At 38.0% G+C, this 22,009-nt stretch overlaps 1 protein-coding gene across 1 annotated transcript in view; it reads left to right on the top strand.

Moving 5' to 3' along the window:
* Window positions 1–22,009, top strand: part of CTDP1 (CTD phosphatase subunit 1) — a 102,781-nt gene that overhangs the window by 64,610 nt on the left and 16,162 nt on the right. Inside the window, exon 12 of the mRNA XM_039571975.1 lies at window positions 4,530–4,708. Within this exon, the coding sequence (XP_039427909.1) occupies window positions 4,530–4,708 (179 nt within the window). The remainder of the gene's footprint in view (window positions 1–4,529; window positions 4,709–22,009) is intronic.

Consider the following 22,009-nt stretch of genomic DNA (forward strand, 5'->3'; position numbering starts at 1 on the left):
TCTGACATATAGAGTTGCATAACTAGCACCTGATCTTGCTTAAGTTTGACATATGGGTAACATCTGTATTATGCTGTTTAGCACAGAACCCAGTGGGATTTGAAATTAAGATGACTGCCTGTGCAAGTTAAGTGACCCAGCACTTCACTTTCTGCCTCGTGCTTGTGCAGGTGCTTTGTCAGTCCTGTCATGGCCTCTCGCTCTTCTTTGCAAAACTGCGCTTCTTTTGTGTTGAGCAGTTAAACTTTCCAAGTCAATTGCACAAACATAATTTCTTCTGTCCCTCTCTTGATAAACCTTTCCTTGCTTTTCCAAATGCCGGGTGTACGCTTCGAGCAGCTTGAGGAAAGAGAGGACAGTCATTTCTGATTGTGCCACAATCATGATTTGTCGAGAGATTGTGCACACTGTGTAGAGCACTGTTGGGTGACTTCTTGTAAGCTGGGTTATGGGAATATAACTGCACCTGCTTTAGAGTTAGCAGTGCTGTATTAATTCCTACAAACTACATTATAGTGTGGAGTTAATAAGCTTTTAGAGTATTATTTACATTTATTTTGCCACAGACGGAGCAGTTTTTTCACACTTCTGCCCTGGAAGGTTAGAAAGTTCAGTGCACAGCTCCAGAAAGATAGAGCCACCACTCTCTCTAGTTTGATTTACAATCTGATACAACCATTCACTGTTAATTTTACATGCTCGGAAGTGCTGCTTAGTTTGTAATTTTCAGTGTCCCCTTTCCTACATTATCTTTATTTGTCTTCTCATTTTCTGCTCTTCTAAAGTTTGTGAAATAGTCAGCTGATTTCTGTAATGTACTAAAAAGCAATAGTTTGGGACAAAGTAGCAGGGAATGTTGGAAGGGGAGCCAGGGGTTATAGGATCCTTTTAGAGTTATTTTTTGACCTTATATACCATAGGGGGAGTATAAGGTACATATTGAAACCTTTTGACACAGGTGGCAGACTATATTAGTTTTTGCCAGTTTTTTCTAAGAAAAAATGCATTCAACACAATCTCAAATGCTCAGGACACACAGGTTTTTATGCTGAAATGGAGTTGGGTTTTATCTGTACTTACTGTCAATACCAGTTGCTTGCATTGCTAACAATGAACAGTCATTTTTGTGGCAGTAGAAAGAGACCTAAAGAACTCCTTTAAATGCTTGGTGGTTTTTTCTGATTTTCCCTTAACGTACACAATCAGTTGGAGCAGAAGTCTTTTCAGAAAGATTGGGGGGGGGGGGGTGGCAGAAATATGTGTATCTTCTGTGCAGTACAAAATTTCCAGCTGTTTATCAAACCTATTGTTTTTATAGATTTTTCTTCTCTAATTCCTGTAAAGTGTTTCAGACCATTGTAGCACTTTTAAGAGATCTTTTGAGCAGTTGCAAGTGTTGTCCTGTTGGCTGTCTAAGGTAGCTTCTCAATTCTATTAAAACTTGAATCCTAAAGTACTTGCTAGTTGAAAAACAAGAATTAAAGTTTATTCACAGCTCCTTTTTCTTTTTAAATCTGTAGTTTGCACTACTGTGTATGTAGTTGCTACTTGAAAAAATGTAAGGTATCATGATAGCTCTCTGTTATATCCATAAAGCTGTATCAAAACATTGCCTGTAACTTAACCTTATGAAAAATTGAAGTTGCTCATAGCAGTTTCTTTTTTGGTGTTTTCTTGGAGTCTTGATTCAATTTGAATGTGTAAACTCAACTTCTAGAGTGAAAATGCTTTCAGCTGATCTGGTTTGTTAATAGTACAGAAAGTTCTAACTTTCCTTTTAGCAAAGCTTTAGGTACTTTTCAGCTCTTCATCAGAGAATGAGACTAAAAATCTCATGGTCTTTATGCTCTTTGGTCTTCATACTTTGCTTGAGTGTATGCTCTGCTCCTCCTAAGAGAGAAGTAAAATAACTTTGTCAGATGAGGACTTTTACTTGGTTTTATAATTGGGTGTTTAAAAGAGTTGTCAGGCTTTTTGATTCTCTTTCTGAATTGAACAAGTTTGTCATTTTCAAGGGATGAATCATTTTTCAATGTTAATCATTATTGCTGGATTATAAAACTCTATTTCAAAGGTAGCTGCTATGGGTGTTAAAGCAGTAAGCATCCCTTCACTGTATCTTATCAGTAAGATTTGGTATTAGCTGGCATTTTCTTCTGAAGTGTTATATGTTCCACTTATATTAATTATATAAAATCTAATCCCATCGATGAAGCTATAGTTGATACTTGGCACATCTATATCTGTCATGTTCTGAATCAGATTAAAAGTTTCCTCTACTCTTTGAACTTTCTTATTTATTCAAAGTTAGTGATAGGTATGGATAGGTAGTTGGTGTATAGATATTAATGAACTTTTTTTGCCTATTAACTTGTTCAAGTGTCAAGGGCTGAGATCTCACTACCTCAATGAAAATATGGGTTTTTTTCCATTTCTTTTGAGAATTGTGGAAGATGAAGATGTAATACTTATATTTTTCAGCACATTTGCAATTTAGCCAATAATTAAGCAGGAATCCATGTTTGGGTGCCCTTCTAGTTTAAGAGATTTGTAGGGACCATCCCACATTGTTTTCATGTGCAATGATTTTCAAAATTTTATATATTTCTGTGATTTATACATGCATTTTATATGGCCTTTCAGAGAAATAGCATATATATGTGTACAACTAATTCTAGTAATTTTAATATTAAATGGCATTTCAGACTTCAAACAAATAATGTTATTGTACAGGATGAAAGAAAAACAGACATGGCAATAACTAGACTGCTAGTCTGTCAAAACTGTTCACACAAAGTAGATTTTAAAAGGCTTTCAAACTTCAGTTTGAGAGAGGCATCTGTAATAGTGAATGTCTATCAGCCTAACTTTATCCTTTGAAAACCTTAACATATTTTGTATTGAGAACATAGTTTTAAACATAAGACTTTCTGGAAAAGTATTGCTTTTGGAATGAAGGAATGTAAGTTTAAATGTTAAAGACTTGCAGGAAAGGAGTTGTCAGAGCTGTGGATCTGTGCTGCCATTTGGCTGTCAATTACTGGCCATGTCAGCTACCTGGAGTGTCTTTTACCAAAGCTGTATGTGCAGGGTCTTCCTGCCATCCCAAGCTGTAGCTCTTAAAACACTTGACACTTTCACTGCGTTCTGTACACACAGAAAAATCCCCATCCTGTGTACTTCACATTTTTCTACTGGGTTCACTGTTGGCTTATCTCTAGCAGTGTTTTCAGTCTCCCTGAACCTTAATTGTGTTCCATGATTCTTATTTGTCATGCATATGACAACTTTTGCTCACAGGAAAAACATTTTTGGACTAATGCCATTTGATTTGACACAGCAGTTCCTACAGTTTCTACCTGAAACTGCCTTCTGGATTTAGATGTGGTACACTGGTTTGCAGTTCCTTTTAATGAGCTAAACAAAGAAATTAAAGGTCCATTTATTAATGACTAGATATAAGTGATTTTCTTACAGCTTTCTTTTAGCTGTTGGGATTATTCATGTAAAAGCAACAGATTAACAGCATAAAATCTTTTAGCCCATTTTCATATGCAGATATTTTTCTTATTGATAAAGCAGGTGTGGATTAGGGAGAACAGAGAGTAGTAGTGAAGCATATTTTAACTTGTGTTGAAATAAGCTGCTTCTAGGAAAAATTCTTAAATATCAGTAGAGAAATGCTCACACATGGCTTAGTTCCATGTCTTCTGCCATTCACAAAAAATTGAGACTGTGGGATCTTCACCTGTGTTTTCTCATGTTTTCATCTCTTTCTCAAGGTTGAATGCTAACCCAAAAAGAATATAACCTTTTGAAGCTCATTAGGGTGGCTCATGAGTATGATTTGCTTTTAATGATGGTTTCAACAGTACTGAACCTGTCACAACAAATTTTTAGAGGATTATCAAATCCTATGCTAACTTTTCAAAAGTAAAGGCCAAACAATTATTTAACAAAATATGTAAGCCCTTTGATAGATTTATCCTTAATAATTAGCACAATCAGATAATCTGGATAAAATGGGGTTTGTACATTATGTTTCATTCATACTGTATTATTTAGAAATAGACTTCTTCATAGTTATATATGTATCAAGGAATACCTGTAAATATAAGAATTCTTAGTAGAGATTTTAATATGCCTTGCCCATGTGATTCTGTATGCTATAATAATATAAAATGTATGTAGTAGAAAGTATGCATCAGTATGTTACGATAGTATAAATCATCTATCTCTTTAATTTCAAAAGACAGCACTCTTTTTATAGTAGTTTTCTGTGTGACTGTCATGTGAGTATATGTGTATCTATCTTAAGCTAAGCATAGAATAAATATTTGAATAGAATGTTGCTAGTTGTTACAGAAACTGCATTGAAGACATTGGGGTTTAATTTAAATTTTGACAGAGGAGGCCAAGGAAACTTGAAGCATATTCTTAATGATTATTGAAGAGTGATCCAATAATTATGAAAGATTATTACAGAGTAGTCTGCTGGAAGATAAACTGACTCCTCCACTCTTTGGCAGGTGGATGACATCTTAGGAGAAGGCAGTGATGAAAGTGATACTGAAAAAAAAAAGCCAGGAGAGGAAGGTGAAAAACCTCAGACTAGTGCAACAGAGACTCTAGGGAGGAAGACAGATCAGAGACCTGGATCATCATCATCATCATCAAGTGAAAGAAGTTTAACAGGCAGTGTACCCAGGTATGAATATTTCAAATGTAAGAAGATATGTTTCATTGTGCTTGTGTACTGTTCAGCATGCTTTTTTACAATCTGCCATTTGCAATCTGTTGTTAACCTATGGATGTAGGCAACTTTTTCTTGTAAGCCTGTGAAATGCTTATCTCTGCAATGTTTTGGGATTTATTTAAGGAAGTGGTCTTAGTAAATGTCTTACTAAGAACCAGGGTATAACCTGTTCAGAAAGAACTGAAGGCAACTGAACTGCACTTCTTTTAAAATTGTCTCAGTCCTGTGTCAGATATAGAACCATGTCCTCTGCAGTGTCACTTTGAGTAAAATAAAGCATGGTTTTGGAAAGCTATGCTTTTTTATCCCAAATTTTTGAGATACTTTTATATTGGTCATTCATAACAATGAGGTTGTTGGAATGCTTTTCTACTCAGAAAGAAATTTAAACTTGCTAGTTTCTTCTTCAGAATATGTCTTAGTGTCCCTGTATTGACTGTTGGATGATGACTATCAACCACTTTGCTAGTAAACTAGAACTTAATAAACTAAGTGCTTATGTTAAATATGTTAAAGAATGGCTCTCAATATGCAACCTGTTAATAGTTTTTAAGCTTAAGAATTTAGAGCAAGCAATACAAGATTTTAATTTAGAATTGCAGGGGTCATCATCCTGTACCACAGGGTGCTGAAAGTGCAAACATGACTCAGATGTGTGTTGTAGTTCCTTTCTGCTCTCTAACCAAACTCTGTTCCAACCATAAGACTTTAGGCTCTAACACTTTTTCCTTAATGAGGATAATAAAAGTATTTGGTCTTAAGCAACTGACTTGCAGTATTTTAACTTTTCTGAGCTTTGTTCTAGCACACAAGGAAGGTATGAGAGAAACTGCAAAAACTGCCACAGAATGTGACATACAACATTCATGGAGAGATTTTGATGGGGGTAATAATGTTGCTGTGTGTTGGGTTTATTGGAGAAGGAGCTACGGGGAAGCTTGCATGGCCTCTTAGTTTATCATGGGTATTCCTAATCATTCAACTTCTTCAGGAAAAAGTCTGAAAATTATGATAATTCAATTTGTCTCAAATGGATAGAAGAAAAATTCTCTCGTAAATGAAGTTTGGAAGAGGAAAGGCAAGCAAATGATCAATGTTTTAGAGCACAGCTTGAAAGCAGCAAGGCATGGTGGTGGCTTGTCACTGTTAATTCATCCTAATACTGTGATGTTTCATTGTGTAGAAGACATACAAGTTTCTGGAAACCTAAGGGAAGAAGGAGTCACATGAAGGAATATTGCTACATACTATTCCGCAAAGATGATTGTCTTGGTTTGAAAGGCAGGTGTCTGCTAAGGCAGAAGCCTCCCTTGGAATGGCAGATGCAACCCCCTTCCCTCCGAGTTATTATAATTTTGAAATCAAGGGGCTTTTAGGCAAAGATGTGGGAAATAGGAATAACAGTTCTTTACTATTATATATAGAACCAGTCAAACAAACAACAATAACTATGGCAGTAACAGCAAACAATCACAAACCCAGCCCCAGCCTTCTCGGCTGTCGGGCCCTTTCCCCTCGGGTGCAGTTCCGCTCACAGCCGGCAGGGGCGCTGGCGGCTCCCGGTGAGCAGGGCAGGTGCGATGGTTCCCCCGCGGCTGCAGGGGGCGCTCCGGAGCGAGCTCGGGGAGCACGCGGCACCGGTGCCCTGGGATCCCGGGAAGGGATGGGACAAAGGCTTCACAAACCCCTGGGCAGTTGATCCCGGTGTCCGGCCGGACCCTCGGGAACAGCAGGCTGGAACAGCAGGGACGAGCACAAATCCCAGGTGGCAGATGAGATGTATCCAAACGGAGAACCCCCCGGAGGTCTGGGCAGGGAGGGCGAGCACGGCTACAACGCAGCGAAGGCTGGAAGCAATGGCCGGGCAGGGCGGCCACGGCCCAGCTCCGAGCGGGGCAGGGAAGGCGGGCTTGGGATCCCAGTGTTTTCTCCAGCAGAACGAAAAGCAGCCGTAGGAAAAACAGCTTCCTCTCTCTCTTGACGCCGAGACCCAACTGACCCCACACCCAGGTGAAACAAAAGAGTAGCCAGGCATACCCCACCCTCAGTGGGTAGCTCTTTGTTTTCTGAAGTACCCAGCGATTTGTTGTCTTAGTAACAGTATGGGGGAAAATTCCTTTAACAGAAAAAAAACCTAGAACTCCTAAAAAACCCCAACAATGGTGTAAAAAGACAGAGCAAGTGCATTTGTAATTAACTTTTGTTTTATATACAGGAAAGTTTGTAAGTTAGCTTGGCAATATTTCTTCACTCAGAAGCTAAGTAGACATAGTAGTTTTCTTGCTGGGATAAAGTCTTTGAGCAGCTTCTTAAGTAACTTTTCTATTTTTGACCTCTCCATGTCTTAAGAGTTTCCATGTCAGTTTGTTAAATTGCATTCAGGATTGAGCTTGAATGGCATGCAGGAAAACATACGAAATGCTGGTTCAGATGCTGACCCAGTGTCTACTAGGCAGGAAATTCTTCTTGATAAAAAGGAACCTGTCATCCCAGTTATATTTTAAGTTTGAAGCTTTAAATTGATGTTTTCATGGTCAGTCAGTGTTGTATCTGCTAAAGAGATACCGTATAAGAGGGATAATGTAAGAACAGTCTCTGAAAAACAAAAGATGAACAAGAAAAAGGCAGTCCAGATATGACATAGTACTCCTATCTTCTGGCTCAGCTCATTCCTAGATAAGGCCTACAGGGGCTGTTGGTTTCTGGTAAGCATTGCTGCTCCTCTACACCTTTCCAGTAGTTACTGACACTGGAAACACAGCACTTAAAAAAAGATCTAGCGCTTACATTTAATGTTACTCTTCAGTCTTGAAACTTACAGAATACCTTGATCATTTCTCTGATTGGTGCCACTTCTGAAATTGTCAAGCACGGAGAAAAAATCTTTGAGAAAACTGGTAGCTCCTACTGGAGGGGAAATGCAGCCTTTCTCCCACATCCATTGCTAATTCACAATCAAGGAAAATTGAGCTCAGAGCCTCAGAAATCCCTCAACTATCTTTTCTGTGCCCATTTACTAGAATTTTAAAAGGAACAGTGATATTTTGATTCCTAAGTGTTTTCTTTCAAATATAATAGCACTTCCTTACAACAGTCACTCTTCTAGAAGACAGAAATTACAGTTTTCCTTTCTTCCTTACTGACAGAAAAGACTGCTGCAAATTCCTGTGCAAAATTTTGTTGATGACATCTTTTATCCCAATTGAACAAGTATATTCACTGTCACTGTAGCTTTATTCCAGTTCCCTGTCTTGAGACACTCTACTTTGAGAATCTTAGGACCTAAGTTTTTTTACAGTTCAGTGCTTCCCAAGCTGTCAGCCTCACATTTGTTATAGTCTGGGATATTTTTCAAAAACTATTTCAGTGACAAACTACTTCAAAACGTATTAAGGAGCTAGCTGGTATATATGGTCAAAGTCTTCTTGAAAGTACCCTTAATAGCCAGCAGCACATCCCAAATATGGCTGACAAAATAATTATAGAAATTCAACCATTTTGCCAAAGAATGATGGTTCCTCTGTTTTCTTACCCAAGCAACTCATTGCATTGTTTCACTAGTAAAGCTGTAATGTTATTACACTGAAAAGTCTTCCAAAATTCCTTTCCAGGTGATGTGAGTATGCTGTTGATTTGATTTTTACAGTATGGAAAAGCTGAAGATCTAAATTTAGAAATATTGGTGATTTAAAGTCATCCTTTTGTGCCTCCTGGATCATTTGTTGCATTAGCATAGCTCACTTAATCATCAAGCAGTGTGTCTGTTAAAGAGCTTCTGTGTAAGGTCACCCTAGAAAAAAATACATTGAGTGAAGTTAATTTTAAGAATTAAATCTTTCATTACCTCCTTCCCTTAGAATAGATTTTATTTAAGGGGACATAGATTTTATTTAAGGGGACACTCAGTGATGTCTAACTGCAAAAGGAAACAGGATCAAAATTTCTGTATGTGGTCAGTGCTTGGATGTTTAAGAAAACATTAACCTTAGTTCCAGAGTGAGCAAATGCTAAAGTAAACAATTGTTTGCAATTGCAGGTAATTGGAAGATGTTGTTTGTCTGAAGAAAATACAAATTCATTTTGCTCTCATTGATAGTCCTTCTCCCATGTAATTGTTTCAAACTTGTGATCGGAATTCTGTGATGCGTGGTTATGCTAAACTACTTACATTTCTGGAGCCATTAGAGTTTTCCCATGCATAATAGTGAGGTCCTTTTGAAAATCTCTCATTCAGACTCCCTCAGTAAAAACTAGAGTTCATTACTAGAATTGGCCAGAACTAGAGTATCAGTTCATTTCTAAAACTGCACTGTGGTTTTGGCTGTGGCCCTGCTGTGTCAGTGGCCGTGGGATTACAGAGGAAAATGTCTCATTTCAAAGGCTGTTCCCTCAAAGCTTATTCCATCTATGTTCGTGTTGCAGAGGCAGCACTTCAGTTAAGCATTGGTGAATGAGGTCGAATCTTTCAGCTTGTTCAGGGGGTTTAAGATCTCTTCGTAGAATGAAGATTGCTGGAAGACTACAGAAAGCAAATGCGGCCCATTTACTGATTTTGGCAATGAGATAATGAATCCCAAATCAATCAAAGTATGTCTGATAGGAGCGGCAGCTCGTTGTTTCTTGATGTAATTTGGTAAATAAATGCAGTTTTCCTACTTGAATGAGTTTAATGCATTTTAATGGGCATCTCACTGCTATTTTAGAGAGATCCAATATGTCTCCTTAACAAAGCAGGAAACCCACTCAGCCTTTAAAGAGAATGTATAATCATTGAGTAGGGAAAAAACCAGACCTAAACTCTGCAAAATTAGAGATCCGTGACGGGCAGCCACCTCCTCTCCCAGTTGTAGGAAAGGCTGATTTGCTTTAAGAATTCGCAGTGATAGATGGCATTTGTCAGTTTGAACGTGCTTCCCTGGAAATGCTTTTCTTAAGGTGAAGCAAGTTAAGGAAGCTCAATACAGATTATGTGATGGCTCTAACTTTATAGATTATTACATTTACAAAGTTTCAAATTGTTAGAGTCTGTTTCACTGAAAACAGCCCAAATTTGTCTCCCATGATTAATTTCCTGTAAGTTCAGTCTAATTCAGCATTCTAAATTAAATATTTGGGAGAAGAAAACATGCTTCAGGTAATAAGATGTGATTAATATTTTTTTACGTAACCAAATTCTGACTGAATATTTTGCAAGGTTGATACAAGTACTTTTTTCTTGCGTTTAAAACTTAACTTCTGTGGGTAATACAACACCTGGACTGGCCAGCATGTTCCAAGTCTGTACAGTACAGTACTCTTTAAATAGCTATTCAGAGGGGCATTCTGAGGTGTTAAGAGCTGAAACTTTCACCAACTTCATTCTTCCCAAAACTATTGATTGCATTCAACTTCCAAAGCAGAAATTTTTGTTGATTCCTGGTGGGCTGGGATTTTTGTTTGTTCATTTGTTTTTTGGTTTGGGGGGTTTTTTTGGCATAACTATTGTTCTCAGTTACTGCAAGTGGAGAGTATGTTTAAATGACGGAGTTTCTTTACATTTCTAACTGTTTGCAAGTAAACAGACTCTTTGCTGTAGTCCACATAAGCAATTAAAAAATTACTGCAGTTTCAGTGAGATTTTTTTCCCAGAAGTAATGGTGAAACAGTCCAGACTGAAATCCAGGATCAGCTTCTAAAGAGAAATGCTTCTGTTGGCAGCACATCTTGCTGTTTTCACATGAGCCAGCTGTTCTGCAAAATTTTAATGTCATTTCTGTTTGGAAGTGATTTTGATGAAGACTCTAAAATGGAAGAGGATTCTGGGCATGCAAAGCATAATTTGCTTTTGTACTTATATATTAAAAATAAGTTTTCATATAGGAACGTTTTTATTTGAAAGCTCTCTTGTTATCCAAAATTTCCACATGAGAAAATCAGTACTGAGCTAATAATAGCTTTTTGAAGCCATTTTAATTAAATTTTTTCTCTAGTGGTAATTTTTTTTTTCAAGTATGTCTAGTCCCAAGTACTCTACCCTCTGCTACGTTGAATCAACAACTTACTTTCAGTTTGCCAGCTAGAAAATTGTAGAGCCAGGTTCTAGAGGATTGAATAAATGGAAACAAGTGCTGGATCTCAGTTGATAGTTTATTTATGTATCGAGGGTATGCCTTTTTCAGGCCCTCTTGAAAATTGTCCAAATGTCCTGAAAATCAGGAGTCCTTCAGCAGTGATCTTTATCTGTTAGGGTTAGAATCTGATTAGTGACCACCTTCAAAGCTTCATTAGGGTTGCTTTAGGCAACTGAGGTGCATCCCTTCCCCATTTAACCACATTTTTTAGGTTATTAAGCCATTGGTTTTTTGATAGCTAGTACTTTGTTTCTGGTGTTCTGTTTAGGCTAATTCTCAGCTTTTTGTCTTTGTCTCCCACATTTGTGGTAAAATTGACCTTTCTTAATTTGTACTTCTGAACCGGTCATTCTATCCCCTCCTCTCCTCAAAGAAAAAGTAGTTTGGAGAGATAGGTTGTTTTGCTGACTTTAATTTTCTGCATCTGGTAAGTTAAATCCCACCCTTTTGGTCTTTGTTACAAAGCACAAAAGATGGTTTTAAGAGCAAGCTGTGCCAAGGATGTTTATACTTGAAAAGTGTAGTTACAGACCATGCTTTGTTTCATTTGAGTAGCTTTGTTTCCCGAAAAATAGATTTGATTGAAGTGGTGTCCAAGATCCTAAGTTATTCCTTCCCTATAGCAATCTTTTTCATAAAGCTTCAGTAAATACTGGGGAGTTATTCTGAGTGTCTTTACTCGTTGATCTGTGGAGTTTTAACTGAAACCTGAAAATTAAGTGGGTTTTAAATCAGAAAAGTTCAACAGTATTAGAATGTAATTGCAGATGTCTAGAGAAGTCACTGACAAACTCAACTGTTCCAATATCATATTGGACACATTTTATAATTACTAGCAGAGAATTTAAAAATGCAGTAGGAGGAATTGGAAACTGGAAATATTACTATTCAAACTGCATCTACATGCCAACGTTTTTGTTTATTGCCCCAGTTATTATCTTTAGATTCCTTTTTTTTAAAAGGTGCCAATCATATCACTTGGCTGTAAACATACTTCTAAAAAAGTCATTCTTATGCTATGGCCTCACAAATATTATATATAATGAGTAGTGCTTCATTTGCAAGTGAAGTAACATAGTTTGCTAAGTCAGTCTTTCTTTTGAAGGAGTGTTTGAAGGCTTTTGCAATAGAGAACACAACCATTCAAATGGCTATGACAGTGCAAATCCTGTAACAGTGCCACTAGAAGACAAGAGATTTGTCTTCTCACTAATGAGGTTAAGCATCATTGGGTTTTCTTATAAAATGCTGAATTACTCTGTAATTAATTTTAAACTATTACAGAATATAATTTTTAAGCTCTCTGATAAGAGGAACTGCTTGCTTTTTTTTTTCTTGTTATTAAAGCAGAATGGGAGATTCAGCATGACTTCTGCCCTGAGTAAGCTGTCAGCTGCAGGCAGTGCTTGTCTGTGTGTTTTCTCAGAGGGGAAGGGCAGGGCAAAGAGTTGGGTTTTTTCCACCATGTGAAATACCTTTTAAGAGGAAAACTAGTTTTTGTATCTGCAGCAACCAGAAGAACTTTGAGGCCTATTTGTTACCCGTGGCTCAAAAAGCAAGTTACTATGATGGCCACTTGCTGCTCTTCAGTGTCTCCTCATATGAGAAAGTTACCAGCCATCTTATGTTCAAGAGCAGAATTGCTGTGGGAAAGTCATTTAGTCAAGTGAGGGGAAAGAAGTGCTTCCTGTGGGGAGGAAATGCAGAATTCTACTTTCTTTTTCAGCTTAATGTGCCAGTGTTTTTCCACTGGGGAGACACCTCCCTTCTAAAACAGCTATGAAACAGTTTATCTGGATCTTAACATTTGCTCTCCAGTGAGGTTTGCCAGGCTGACTGAACAGGGTTAACAGTATGGTAGATCCCACTAACTCCCTAGATCCCTTCCAGCTGGTCAGACAGTGTTCAGTCTTCAGCTATTTATAGAGTATTCTTCACTTCTGTTTAAAGTCTGCTTTTGTTCTGGAGGTTTTTTCTTCTCTGAGCAGAAATGAGTACAAAGAACACACAGATTTGGCCAAAGTCACAAGGAATTCTCTCTTTATGTCTAGATTTAAGGTCATTTGAGGTTTTAAATATGTTCCATGCTGTTTCAAAGCTGCTTCACTGATTGTCTTTCCTTAACATTTCAAGGAATCTTTTTGAATTTAAGGTGGAATCATCCAACTCTTTTATACACAATATTTGAAATAATAGTAGTTGCAAAATAGCAGTAATATTCTACTCATTTGCTGTGTCTGAACTGGCTAATTTGTCTTTGTCGGATGCATTGCAGGAATTTGCTCAGATGCATGTTGTTGGATGCTTCTTAAATAGCTTTTCACAAAGGATTCAAAATTCCATTGCTGTGAAAGAATGATACCAAATTTGCTCTGCTTTGTTCTGTTCTATTAGTAAAGACTTCTGGAAGTCTTTACTAATAGAAAGGTCTCTGTAGGTTTTTGTACGCTAAAAATGTGATTTTTCAAGCTTTTTCTCAATATTAAATTTAGTTAAGTCTGCATTCTGCTATAATGAATGCCCTGTAAAGCTAGACGTTGTGTATTTTCCTCCCTCTCCAAAGCTATGAGGTGTATCTATGGCATGTTATGCCTGGAAGACTAAATCATATGGAAATACTGGGTTGAAAAATGCATGTATGAGAGTTATTTCATGGTTTTGTGGCATTTGGGGTGTCAGGAGAAGGTGAAGATGTAGAGGGAAGTTCTACGCCCTTCTAAACCCACTGAGGGGTGGAAAGATGCTGGAAGTTACTGGTAGGTAGGTGTGCTCTAAGGAGTAAAATGTGTGTTGCTATTTTCAGTACACTATTTTATTTGATAATAGAGGACAATGTCTGACATGCCTAACTAAACTGATATTTTAGGGGAATACTACATTTCTATTTTAAAAAAAAGAAAAAATAATTAATTACTGCAAATGAAAGGGTATCTGGGAGATCTGCTGCAAGAGAGAACACTGTTAGAAAGGGAGGTTGGCATTACTTTTTAGAAAAACTGAATGGAATTCTCAAATACAAGTGAAAAAACCTCAGAGTTGGTGAAAAATATTTTTCTTCTTCGTTTGATAGCCTACGCTATCTCATAGACTGTTCCCCAGGAGGTTTTTGAGATAAAATCTATATCAATTTGTTAGGTTTTTAAAGAGAAATTATCTTTCCATTAATATCTTAAACTTCCACATCTGGTCTGCATGTCCTTCACTTTTAGATTTTGTGTTTAGTTTTCTTCTGCTGCTGTGGTAAAGAAGTTTATTTTATTCTTAATTTAAAGGAATTAAACTTTATGATCTCATAGAAAAATTCATATGGACAAGTCTAAAAGCTCATAAATCATCAAGCATGGTTTGAACTACTCTAGCTGTTCTGGAAACAATTAGCAAGGGCATGAAATAAATGGATATATTATTTATTTCAGATTTCCTCAGAGGTAAATCACAGAGGAGGCTGTAGTACATTTAGTGGCAAATGTTTGAAAGCAGTTGTGAGAAATGAAGAAGCAGTTTCTGTGTACAAAGTAGGTACTCAGCAGAGAACCAAATGGTGAGAGTGCCTCTGGTACTTGGAGGTTGTATCTCAATTAGTGTTGTAGCCCAGTGAGGAGTGTGCCTTTGAAGCAATGCTTTGGTGTGGCTCCCAAAGGGATCTCAGGATTCATCATTTCCTTTAGGTCAGTGTAAGCTGGGGTTTCACTCCAAGAGCTTGCTGTGGGCCAGCCACTAATGCACCTTCAATCCACAGAATGAGCTGAGAGCTTGTTCAGAGTAAAACCCTACTTGTGCCTTTAATCAGCTGTAAGGCCCCCATGCATGAATGCCAAATGTATTGTCTCACTGCATACAGTGTCAATAGGACAAAAGTAAAAAGGTCACTGGAGTTATTCTGTTTAAACTTTTATACACTTAGAGTTGGATTCTCTTTTTTATCTCTTTTGATACTCGTCTATCTAGACAGTGAACATAATTTTGCAGTTATTTCTTGATCATTTAAATGCTGGGACATTGCAATACGCTGTTTTAAAATTTCAAGTGGCTAAATTACTTAAATTATAAGCATGACACTGATAAACGGCAAAAACAGCTGTATAAGCAAATGAATGCATGGCTCAGTTTCTTTATGAAAGCACTTAAGTAGATGAGTCATTCATATCTTCAAGCTTGTTAATGATTTTAATGACCTAAAGTTCCAAGCTGTTACTGAAAATATACCTACTACAGCTTCAGTTAATATGCAGACTAAATTACAGTTGTGTTTCCAGCTGCTGATTAGTCTTGTTGGTAAACAGTGTGCGTCCAGTTGTCAAGAAAACTAAGAAAAATACTTGAGAAAAGGAATCTGAATATTCAGTATGTAGGGAAAGATGTCATTGCAGTTTGCCTCAGTTCTTTTTCAGAGAAGTCTTCTCTGCAATTTTACAGTTAGCTTTACTCCTATGATGTTGTCTGTAACACTCTACTGTCTTCCAGTTACACTGAAAAATTACAATTTATATTGGAAAATCTTCTCTTGGCTATGTATATAAATTGCATTTGCAACCTGCAAGACTAAAAAGTGAAAAGCTGTAATAATTAAAAGTCCTTTCTTCTGTTTAGGATGCCTGCCTAGGAAAGCAAGCAGCCCAACAACTTAATTATCTGCAATGTGTACAAATGTTTTCTTACACATTCAGGGAAGAACCTAACAGGCAATTTGTACCATCTTCAGCTTTAGATACATGAGCTGCCGCTGCATTGAGAAAATCAGAAAATTGTATGTGATTCATGTATTCATTCTGTTCTCAGTAGAGTCTTAGTCGTGAATTACCATAATCTTAGTGTTTTCAGTAGTCATGTGGTGTGTTCTTGCTTGAAACTGTGTTTTATCCACATACAGAAATGTAGGCACAAAACCAGATACATTCAGATGAACTGAAGGAAGTTGTGGAAAGCAAGCCTCTGGGATTCTATAGAGTTCTTTTTCCAGAAACCTTGAGTAGCCCCTGAGAAGTTTTTTCTCTTGCAGAATTTTGCAAGGAACCCTATTCCCAAATTCATAATGAGACAGATGACACTCTGGAAATTCTTCCAGGCACATGAAGCTGTTCCTATTTTCTGTTTTTCCACCATTTTCTGGTATCATGAGTTGTCCAGGAAGAAGGATTTCAAATTTTCAGCAGATTTGCAGAGATAGATCACTTAATATCTTGTCTTTATAATGTATAGCCTGGGTGTGTTCAGCTGTGGTCCTTTTTTCTCTGAGAGCCAATGCATCAGTATGTAAAACACTGGAGACTCTGCAGTGATTATGACCACCACAGCCGCAGCTGGGAAGCAATGGATTGCGTTCGAGGCAATGGAGAACAAAAAAGGTGGAAAAAATAGATCTCATTATATGAGTGTGCCCGCTTCTGTGTTCTAGTGCTGTGGTGGTGGAGGCAGGACCACCATGCTGCTGGGGTTTTTTTCTAAAAGTTTTGGAATATATTTGGGTGAAAGGGAGAACAGGGGAGTGCCAGATGTCTCTCCTCAAGTTCCTCTGACCCTCAGATGGATGCCCAGGTGCTCAGCACTGGAAGCAGCTCACATAACAGAGAAGATGAATGATTTCATATCTCTGCAAACCTAATCTAGCACTGTTCTGCATCAGGTCCTTCACATGATCTAGTGTTTGATGACTGAGAAGCATGGAATACTAATGTAAGACAGGAGTTCTCAAAAGGGCTAGAGGGGCAAGGTGATATTGCTGCAGTTTTCAGTATCTCCAAGGATAAAGCCTCAGCAACCTCTCTAGATAACCTGTGCCAGTGCTTAATCACCATCACAGTGAGAAGCTGTTCCCTGATGTTCAGCGGGAACTTCCTGTATTTGAGCTTGTGCCTGTTGCCTCTTGTCCTGTCCTCGGCACCACTGAGAAGAACCTGGCTCCGTTTTCTTTACACTATCCATTCAGGATTTTTGTACACGTTGATTAGATCCACATTCCGCTCCTACATCAAGAGTGTCTGAGGATCTTGAGAAACAGAACCAAAGGCCTTAGTGAAGTACCCTCTGCTTTCCCCTCATTTACCAAGCCAGTCATTTCACTGTAGGCGTGTATCAGGTTGGTCAAGCAGTTTCCCCATGGTGAACCTATGTTCAGCACTACTGATCACCTTGTCTTTCATGTGACTGGAAATGGTTTCCTGGATCAGTTGCTCTTTCACCTTCCCTCAGCCCTGTTCCTTTTAAAGGTAGGAGTGGCATTTGCATTCCTCCAGTCATGAGGCACATCTCTCAACCACCATAATCTCTTTTAAAGACTGAGAGTGGCCTCACAGTGACATCACCCACCTCCCTTGGCACTCGTGGATGCATCCTGCCAGGGGCCATGGATTCAGGTATGACCCATTTACTTAAGAGTCCTTCCCTGTGCTGATCCTCTTCTACCAAGGGTACCTGTTCCTTGCTGGAGTTTTTCACCATCTTCTCTGGCCCCTGAAGGTTTGTCCTGCTAGTAAAAAAAGACTGAGGCAAAGGAGGCACTATTACATCACCTCAGCCTTTTTCCTGTCCTTTGTCACTGGGCTCCCTTGCCCCATTCAGCAGCAGGCTCACATTTTCCCATTTCATACTTATGGTACAAGGCCTTCCTGTTGTCTTTGACAACATCAGCATCTCATGGTCATTGTAGCTAAGGCTGCCTTCGGCCTTCCCACCCTCACACCTCTGCCTCATTTATGCCTGAGATCCAGTAGAGCACCTATCCTCACTGGCTTCTCTGTTGCTTGGGGTCAGCACTGTGCAGTGCTGTGAAAGGAAGGCTGAGGCCCTACTGTGCCCTGAAGGAGTGGGGGGAGCGTGGAGTAAATATTTGAACAATGTAACTAAGAGCTGGATACATACTAATGAGCACTGAAATGCTGGAGCTGAGCTTGTACAAATTCGGGTCCAGCACCTCCCAGCAGCACAACTTCCGGACAGGCAGCTTCTTTTGAATAGCTTATAAACCCTCCAGAACTGAGTACAAATAGGATGTTTCCATTGTGCTATCTCTGAAGGGCTTGTTTTGAGTTGTGTTTTCCTTTGTTCCACTGCTTTTGCACCCATCTGGGAGCATTCTGTGAAGCTGCAGTACATAAATCTGGGTCTTGCAGAGCCCTAGCTTCTGTCAGTGGGTCTAAATTTTGCTTGCTGTCTCTTGCAGTGTGCTCATGTTGCACCTGATAGTACTCGAATAACATGAGTTTTCTATTGTCAAGAATAACCCAGCTTATCCTGTGATGCTGATCTGATCTTTGTGTATCTTGCTGGAAAGAAAGGGAGGGAAGTGATCCTCCCCACAGAGTCTGGTTGCCCCCATTTTGTACAGCTGTAAAAACTAAGGAGCATTTTTTTGTAAGGATAGTTTTCTGTAAAAATCTTTGATACATAGCCAGGTGTTAAAACCCATTCCCAATAAAAATAGCTTCCTCTAGATATTATTGACACGTTGCATCAAAGTATGGAAGAAAGAAGGGGGAATGGCATGTTCTCCTCAGTAGAAAGACTCATCTTCCAAAAGAGCTCAACAACAGTGACATAAACTATTACCAGCCTTGAAAGTTTTCCTTCACTGTACCCATTAAAATGTCTTTGATAATTGCTGTTACCTCCTGCAAAGTTTTAGCATTGCTAAATTTTTTTACAATAAAAATAACCTCTCAAACTGTTACCACTGCCTATGTTTGTGAAGTTCTCTTTCCAGCTCTTCATGGATTTAACCTTCTTAACTGTTCATAAAGGAAAATATATGAGCTTTAAGCTGATGCTTTAGAGCAGAAGCTTAGGGCACAAGTATAAGATGAATATTAGAGTGTAATGGCTATGACATTCATATCGCTTATTCAAGGAATGTCTTTTTCTTTCCAGCAAAACACTTTGCAGTTCTTTTCAGCTGGGGATCCCTTCTCCATTTCATCACTTTTCAATTTTTACATGGCTGGATGTCTTGGGAAGAACACAGGTTTTTCTTGTGAGGATGAGGGAGAATTTGAATTACAAGAAGAAAGGAAGGCAGAAATTTTAGGGAACCTAATAGAAAAGATATGAAAAGATATCAGGAATGATACCCTGACGGAAGGAACTGGATAGTTCTGAGGGATCACAGGAAAGACAACACAGCAAAATCAAATCCTAAAGACAGTAGAGAGGAAAATGCGCTCTAGTAAATCAAAATTAGGTACTTTGGGTGTAAAGCACTGCATACCTTGCATGGCAGAGTTATCACTGGAGTTTCTTGCTGCTGTGGTGCACCCTTTCTGTGAATGGTACAACCCTTTCAGGGATAATGGGATGATTGTATTTTCTTTTGGATATGTCTTTCAATGGCTCCCAGTCTGGAGGAAGAGAAGTTTCTGAATCATACTATTTGAATGTCTTAAGAGTTTAGGTACAGGAGTGCCTATCTTAGATACTCTGTCATTTACTCCTGCTGTTAGTATTTTACAGCTTTGTAATTGGTTAGACTTCCCATTATCTGAAGCCACTCTTCTAAATGAATATGCCATAGTATCTTTCTATAAATAAAAACATGAATGAATAATTCACATGGGCTGGCTGAGGCTTTTATACTCCCTGAATTCCTGAACACTTATTTTTCTCTCTTCAACATCATCTGTCTTCTTTTTTTCCTTAGGCTTCAGAAAGTTGTCATCTGTTTCCATTAAATAAGAGCTTTTAAGTAATCTTAAGATTTCTGAAAGGACAATTGATAAAACCCTATCTGATTTTAAAAGTAGACTGTCAAGTGTATTCCTCCTTCAAATGGCTTTCTTTTAGAAATCAAAGTTCTTACTGCATATGTGTATATTTATGTATGTCTCGATTGTCCTTCCTATCTGGGGATCATAAAATACGATAAGACAGAGACTGAAACTCATCATCTCTTGGGCAGCAGGGACAAAAAGCTGTTCCACTAATAAAAAAATTCAAATTACAATCTCTATATGAGAAGAAATTTTAAGTAATTGATGTATATGTGTTAAAGCATTTTAAAAGCAATAGTTTTCATAGTGGAAATTACTTATATTGATATAAAGAGATCAGCTTTTAATGATAAATAGTTGTAACTTCTTTTTATCTTAGACAGGTATTTAAAAATTTGAAAAGGGGAAGAAAATGGGCAACTCCCCCCAAAACCTAGACATCAGTTCTGAGGGATAAACTTGTGTGCACTGAAAAGATCTCTGCAGTTCCACCTGGACAGTTTTGCCCTGAAGACTCATTAGTGAACCTTGTAGGAAAAAAAACTGTGTTCTTAATAAAATATATTTCATTTGCTTGTCTGGAACATGCTGTTGTATATTCTTTGTGTGCCTATCTAATGCTCTAGAAAAAATATTATGAATATTAAAATCAGGAGATTTAGGAAAGGTATGTTGTGTGATTAAGCAGGCTTTGTTCTTGCAGCTCCATTTGGGAAGCACACATTGCTTTAGTTTTCTTTACTCTGATTCTTGATGGTGACATTTAAGAGATTAAACAACGATGACAGCCTGTAGCCTTAGGTTTCTTTAGAAATTGTATGGTTCTGTGAGGGAATTAAAACTATAAGAAATTCTTCATAGATGCCTTACAGAATACATAAAAGAGATTACCTTTCCCTACTGCGCATTTGTGCCTACTGAAGTATAATACCATGTTTCAGATGAAGTTACTTAGGATTTATTTGACAAATGGGAGAAATGTGTAGATTTCACTAATCTTCAAAAGCAAAGCAGCAAAAAGAATATTGATCACTGGAGAGGAACCAATGTGAGGAAGCACTCATCAATTCAAAATATACTTTTTTTTTTCCCCTTAAGGTACCTCAAATTTATCTAACCACTTTTCAAGGAAGAAATACAATGTTTTTAAATGAAAATAAGAACGTAAATGTTGCAGATGCAAAACTACAACGCACATGGAGCTAACTACTACTCATATTTTTACATTTTTATCCTTCACATAAGCATGCTCTTAGTCCTGTGGAAAGCAGGAGACTTGTAAGCTAGTTTTCAGAGAGATGCAAACCTCAGAACTGCACAGTACTTTTTCTCTCAAGTCCCCTTTTGTTTCAAAAAAAAAATTTTTTTTTGCAGTTACATAACATGGATAGTAGTATTTCCAGAGTGAAGGAATGGAAAAAGTACAGCCTAGCTTTGAAAGTACTTTAGTATGATGAGCAGATGAAAAGGAGCTGCTTTTGCTGTCCAGAGTTTGCAGTAAGAAACTTAAACTCTGTTTTGCAAGACACTGAGGGGTGTCATAGGTAGAACTCTAGGGGAAGCAACATCTTCATCTTGTTCTTCTGGCATCAGTTACTGTTCTGTAATGAAAGGGATTGCATGAGACACAAATTAGTCCAGAGCTGGTCTTTGACACCTGACACTCAAACTTTCAAACTTGGGGTTGAGACTTCAACAAAGATGTGTTTGAATAGGAGTTCTTCAGTGAAGCTTTTCAGATGTGATATAATTACCTGAAATTCCAGTTTTCCAGTCACTGCACTAGGCTTACAACTCATGTCAAAATGGATAAGCAATTTTAATTCTTCTATATATTTGTATCTATTCTGGCTGGATTCTTACATGAAATGTTACAGGACTCTCTTCTTTCTACTTGTCAGAGATGTGTCCCAAATTCTTGATAAAATGGTTTTCCAATGTTGAAATTACTAATGTGCAAAGAAAGGAGAAAGGGATTTCACTGTGCATGGGGATGTTGAGATACTCAACTGGTTCAATCTTCATTTACTGCAAAATCAAAACTCAAAATCACTGAAAGATTGCTGAGAAAATACAGATCTAACCAGGTGTGTTGCATGTTCAGTGATGTATGAAATGCACAGGGAAACAAAGGTGTGCTGATTCAACCACTGAAGAGGAAGGTCCTTGTTCTAAGACTCCCGACAAAAGTACATCACAAGTGATAGATGCAAAGTTTGCTTCAGGAAGAATCACAGAAGGACATTGTTCACTTTGTAGCTGCTTCTGACATGTTCTGAAATACTTTGAGTTACTGCAAAGGTCTAATATAATATCTGTTAAAGAGGAACAGGCATTTTGGAAAGCCTCCAATCATTAACTGGATAAGGAAAAAAAAAGTTACAGGAGAGAGCTGAGAGTGTGAACTTTCACACATCTAGACTATTAACTGCAGCTAAAATTAA

The sequence above is a fragment of the Corvus cornix genome, chromosome 2 (genome assembly GCF_000738735.6).
Source record: "Corvus cornix cornix isolate S_Up_H32 chromosome 2, ASM73873v5, whole genome shotgun sequence".
Lineage (NCBI taxonomy): Eukaryota > Metazoa > Chordata > Aves > Passeriformes > Corvidae > Corvus > Corvus cornix.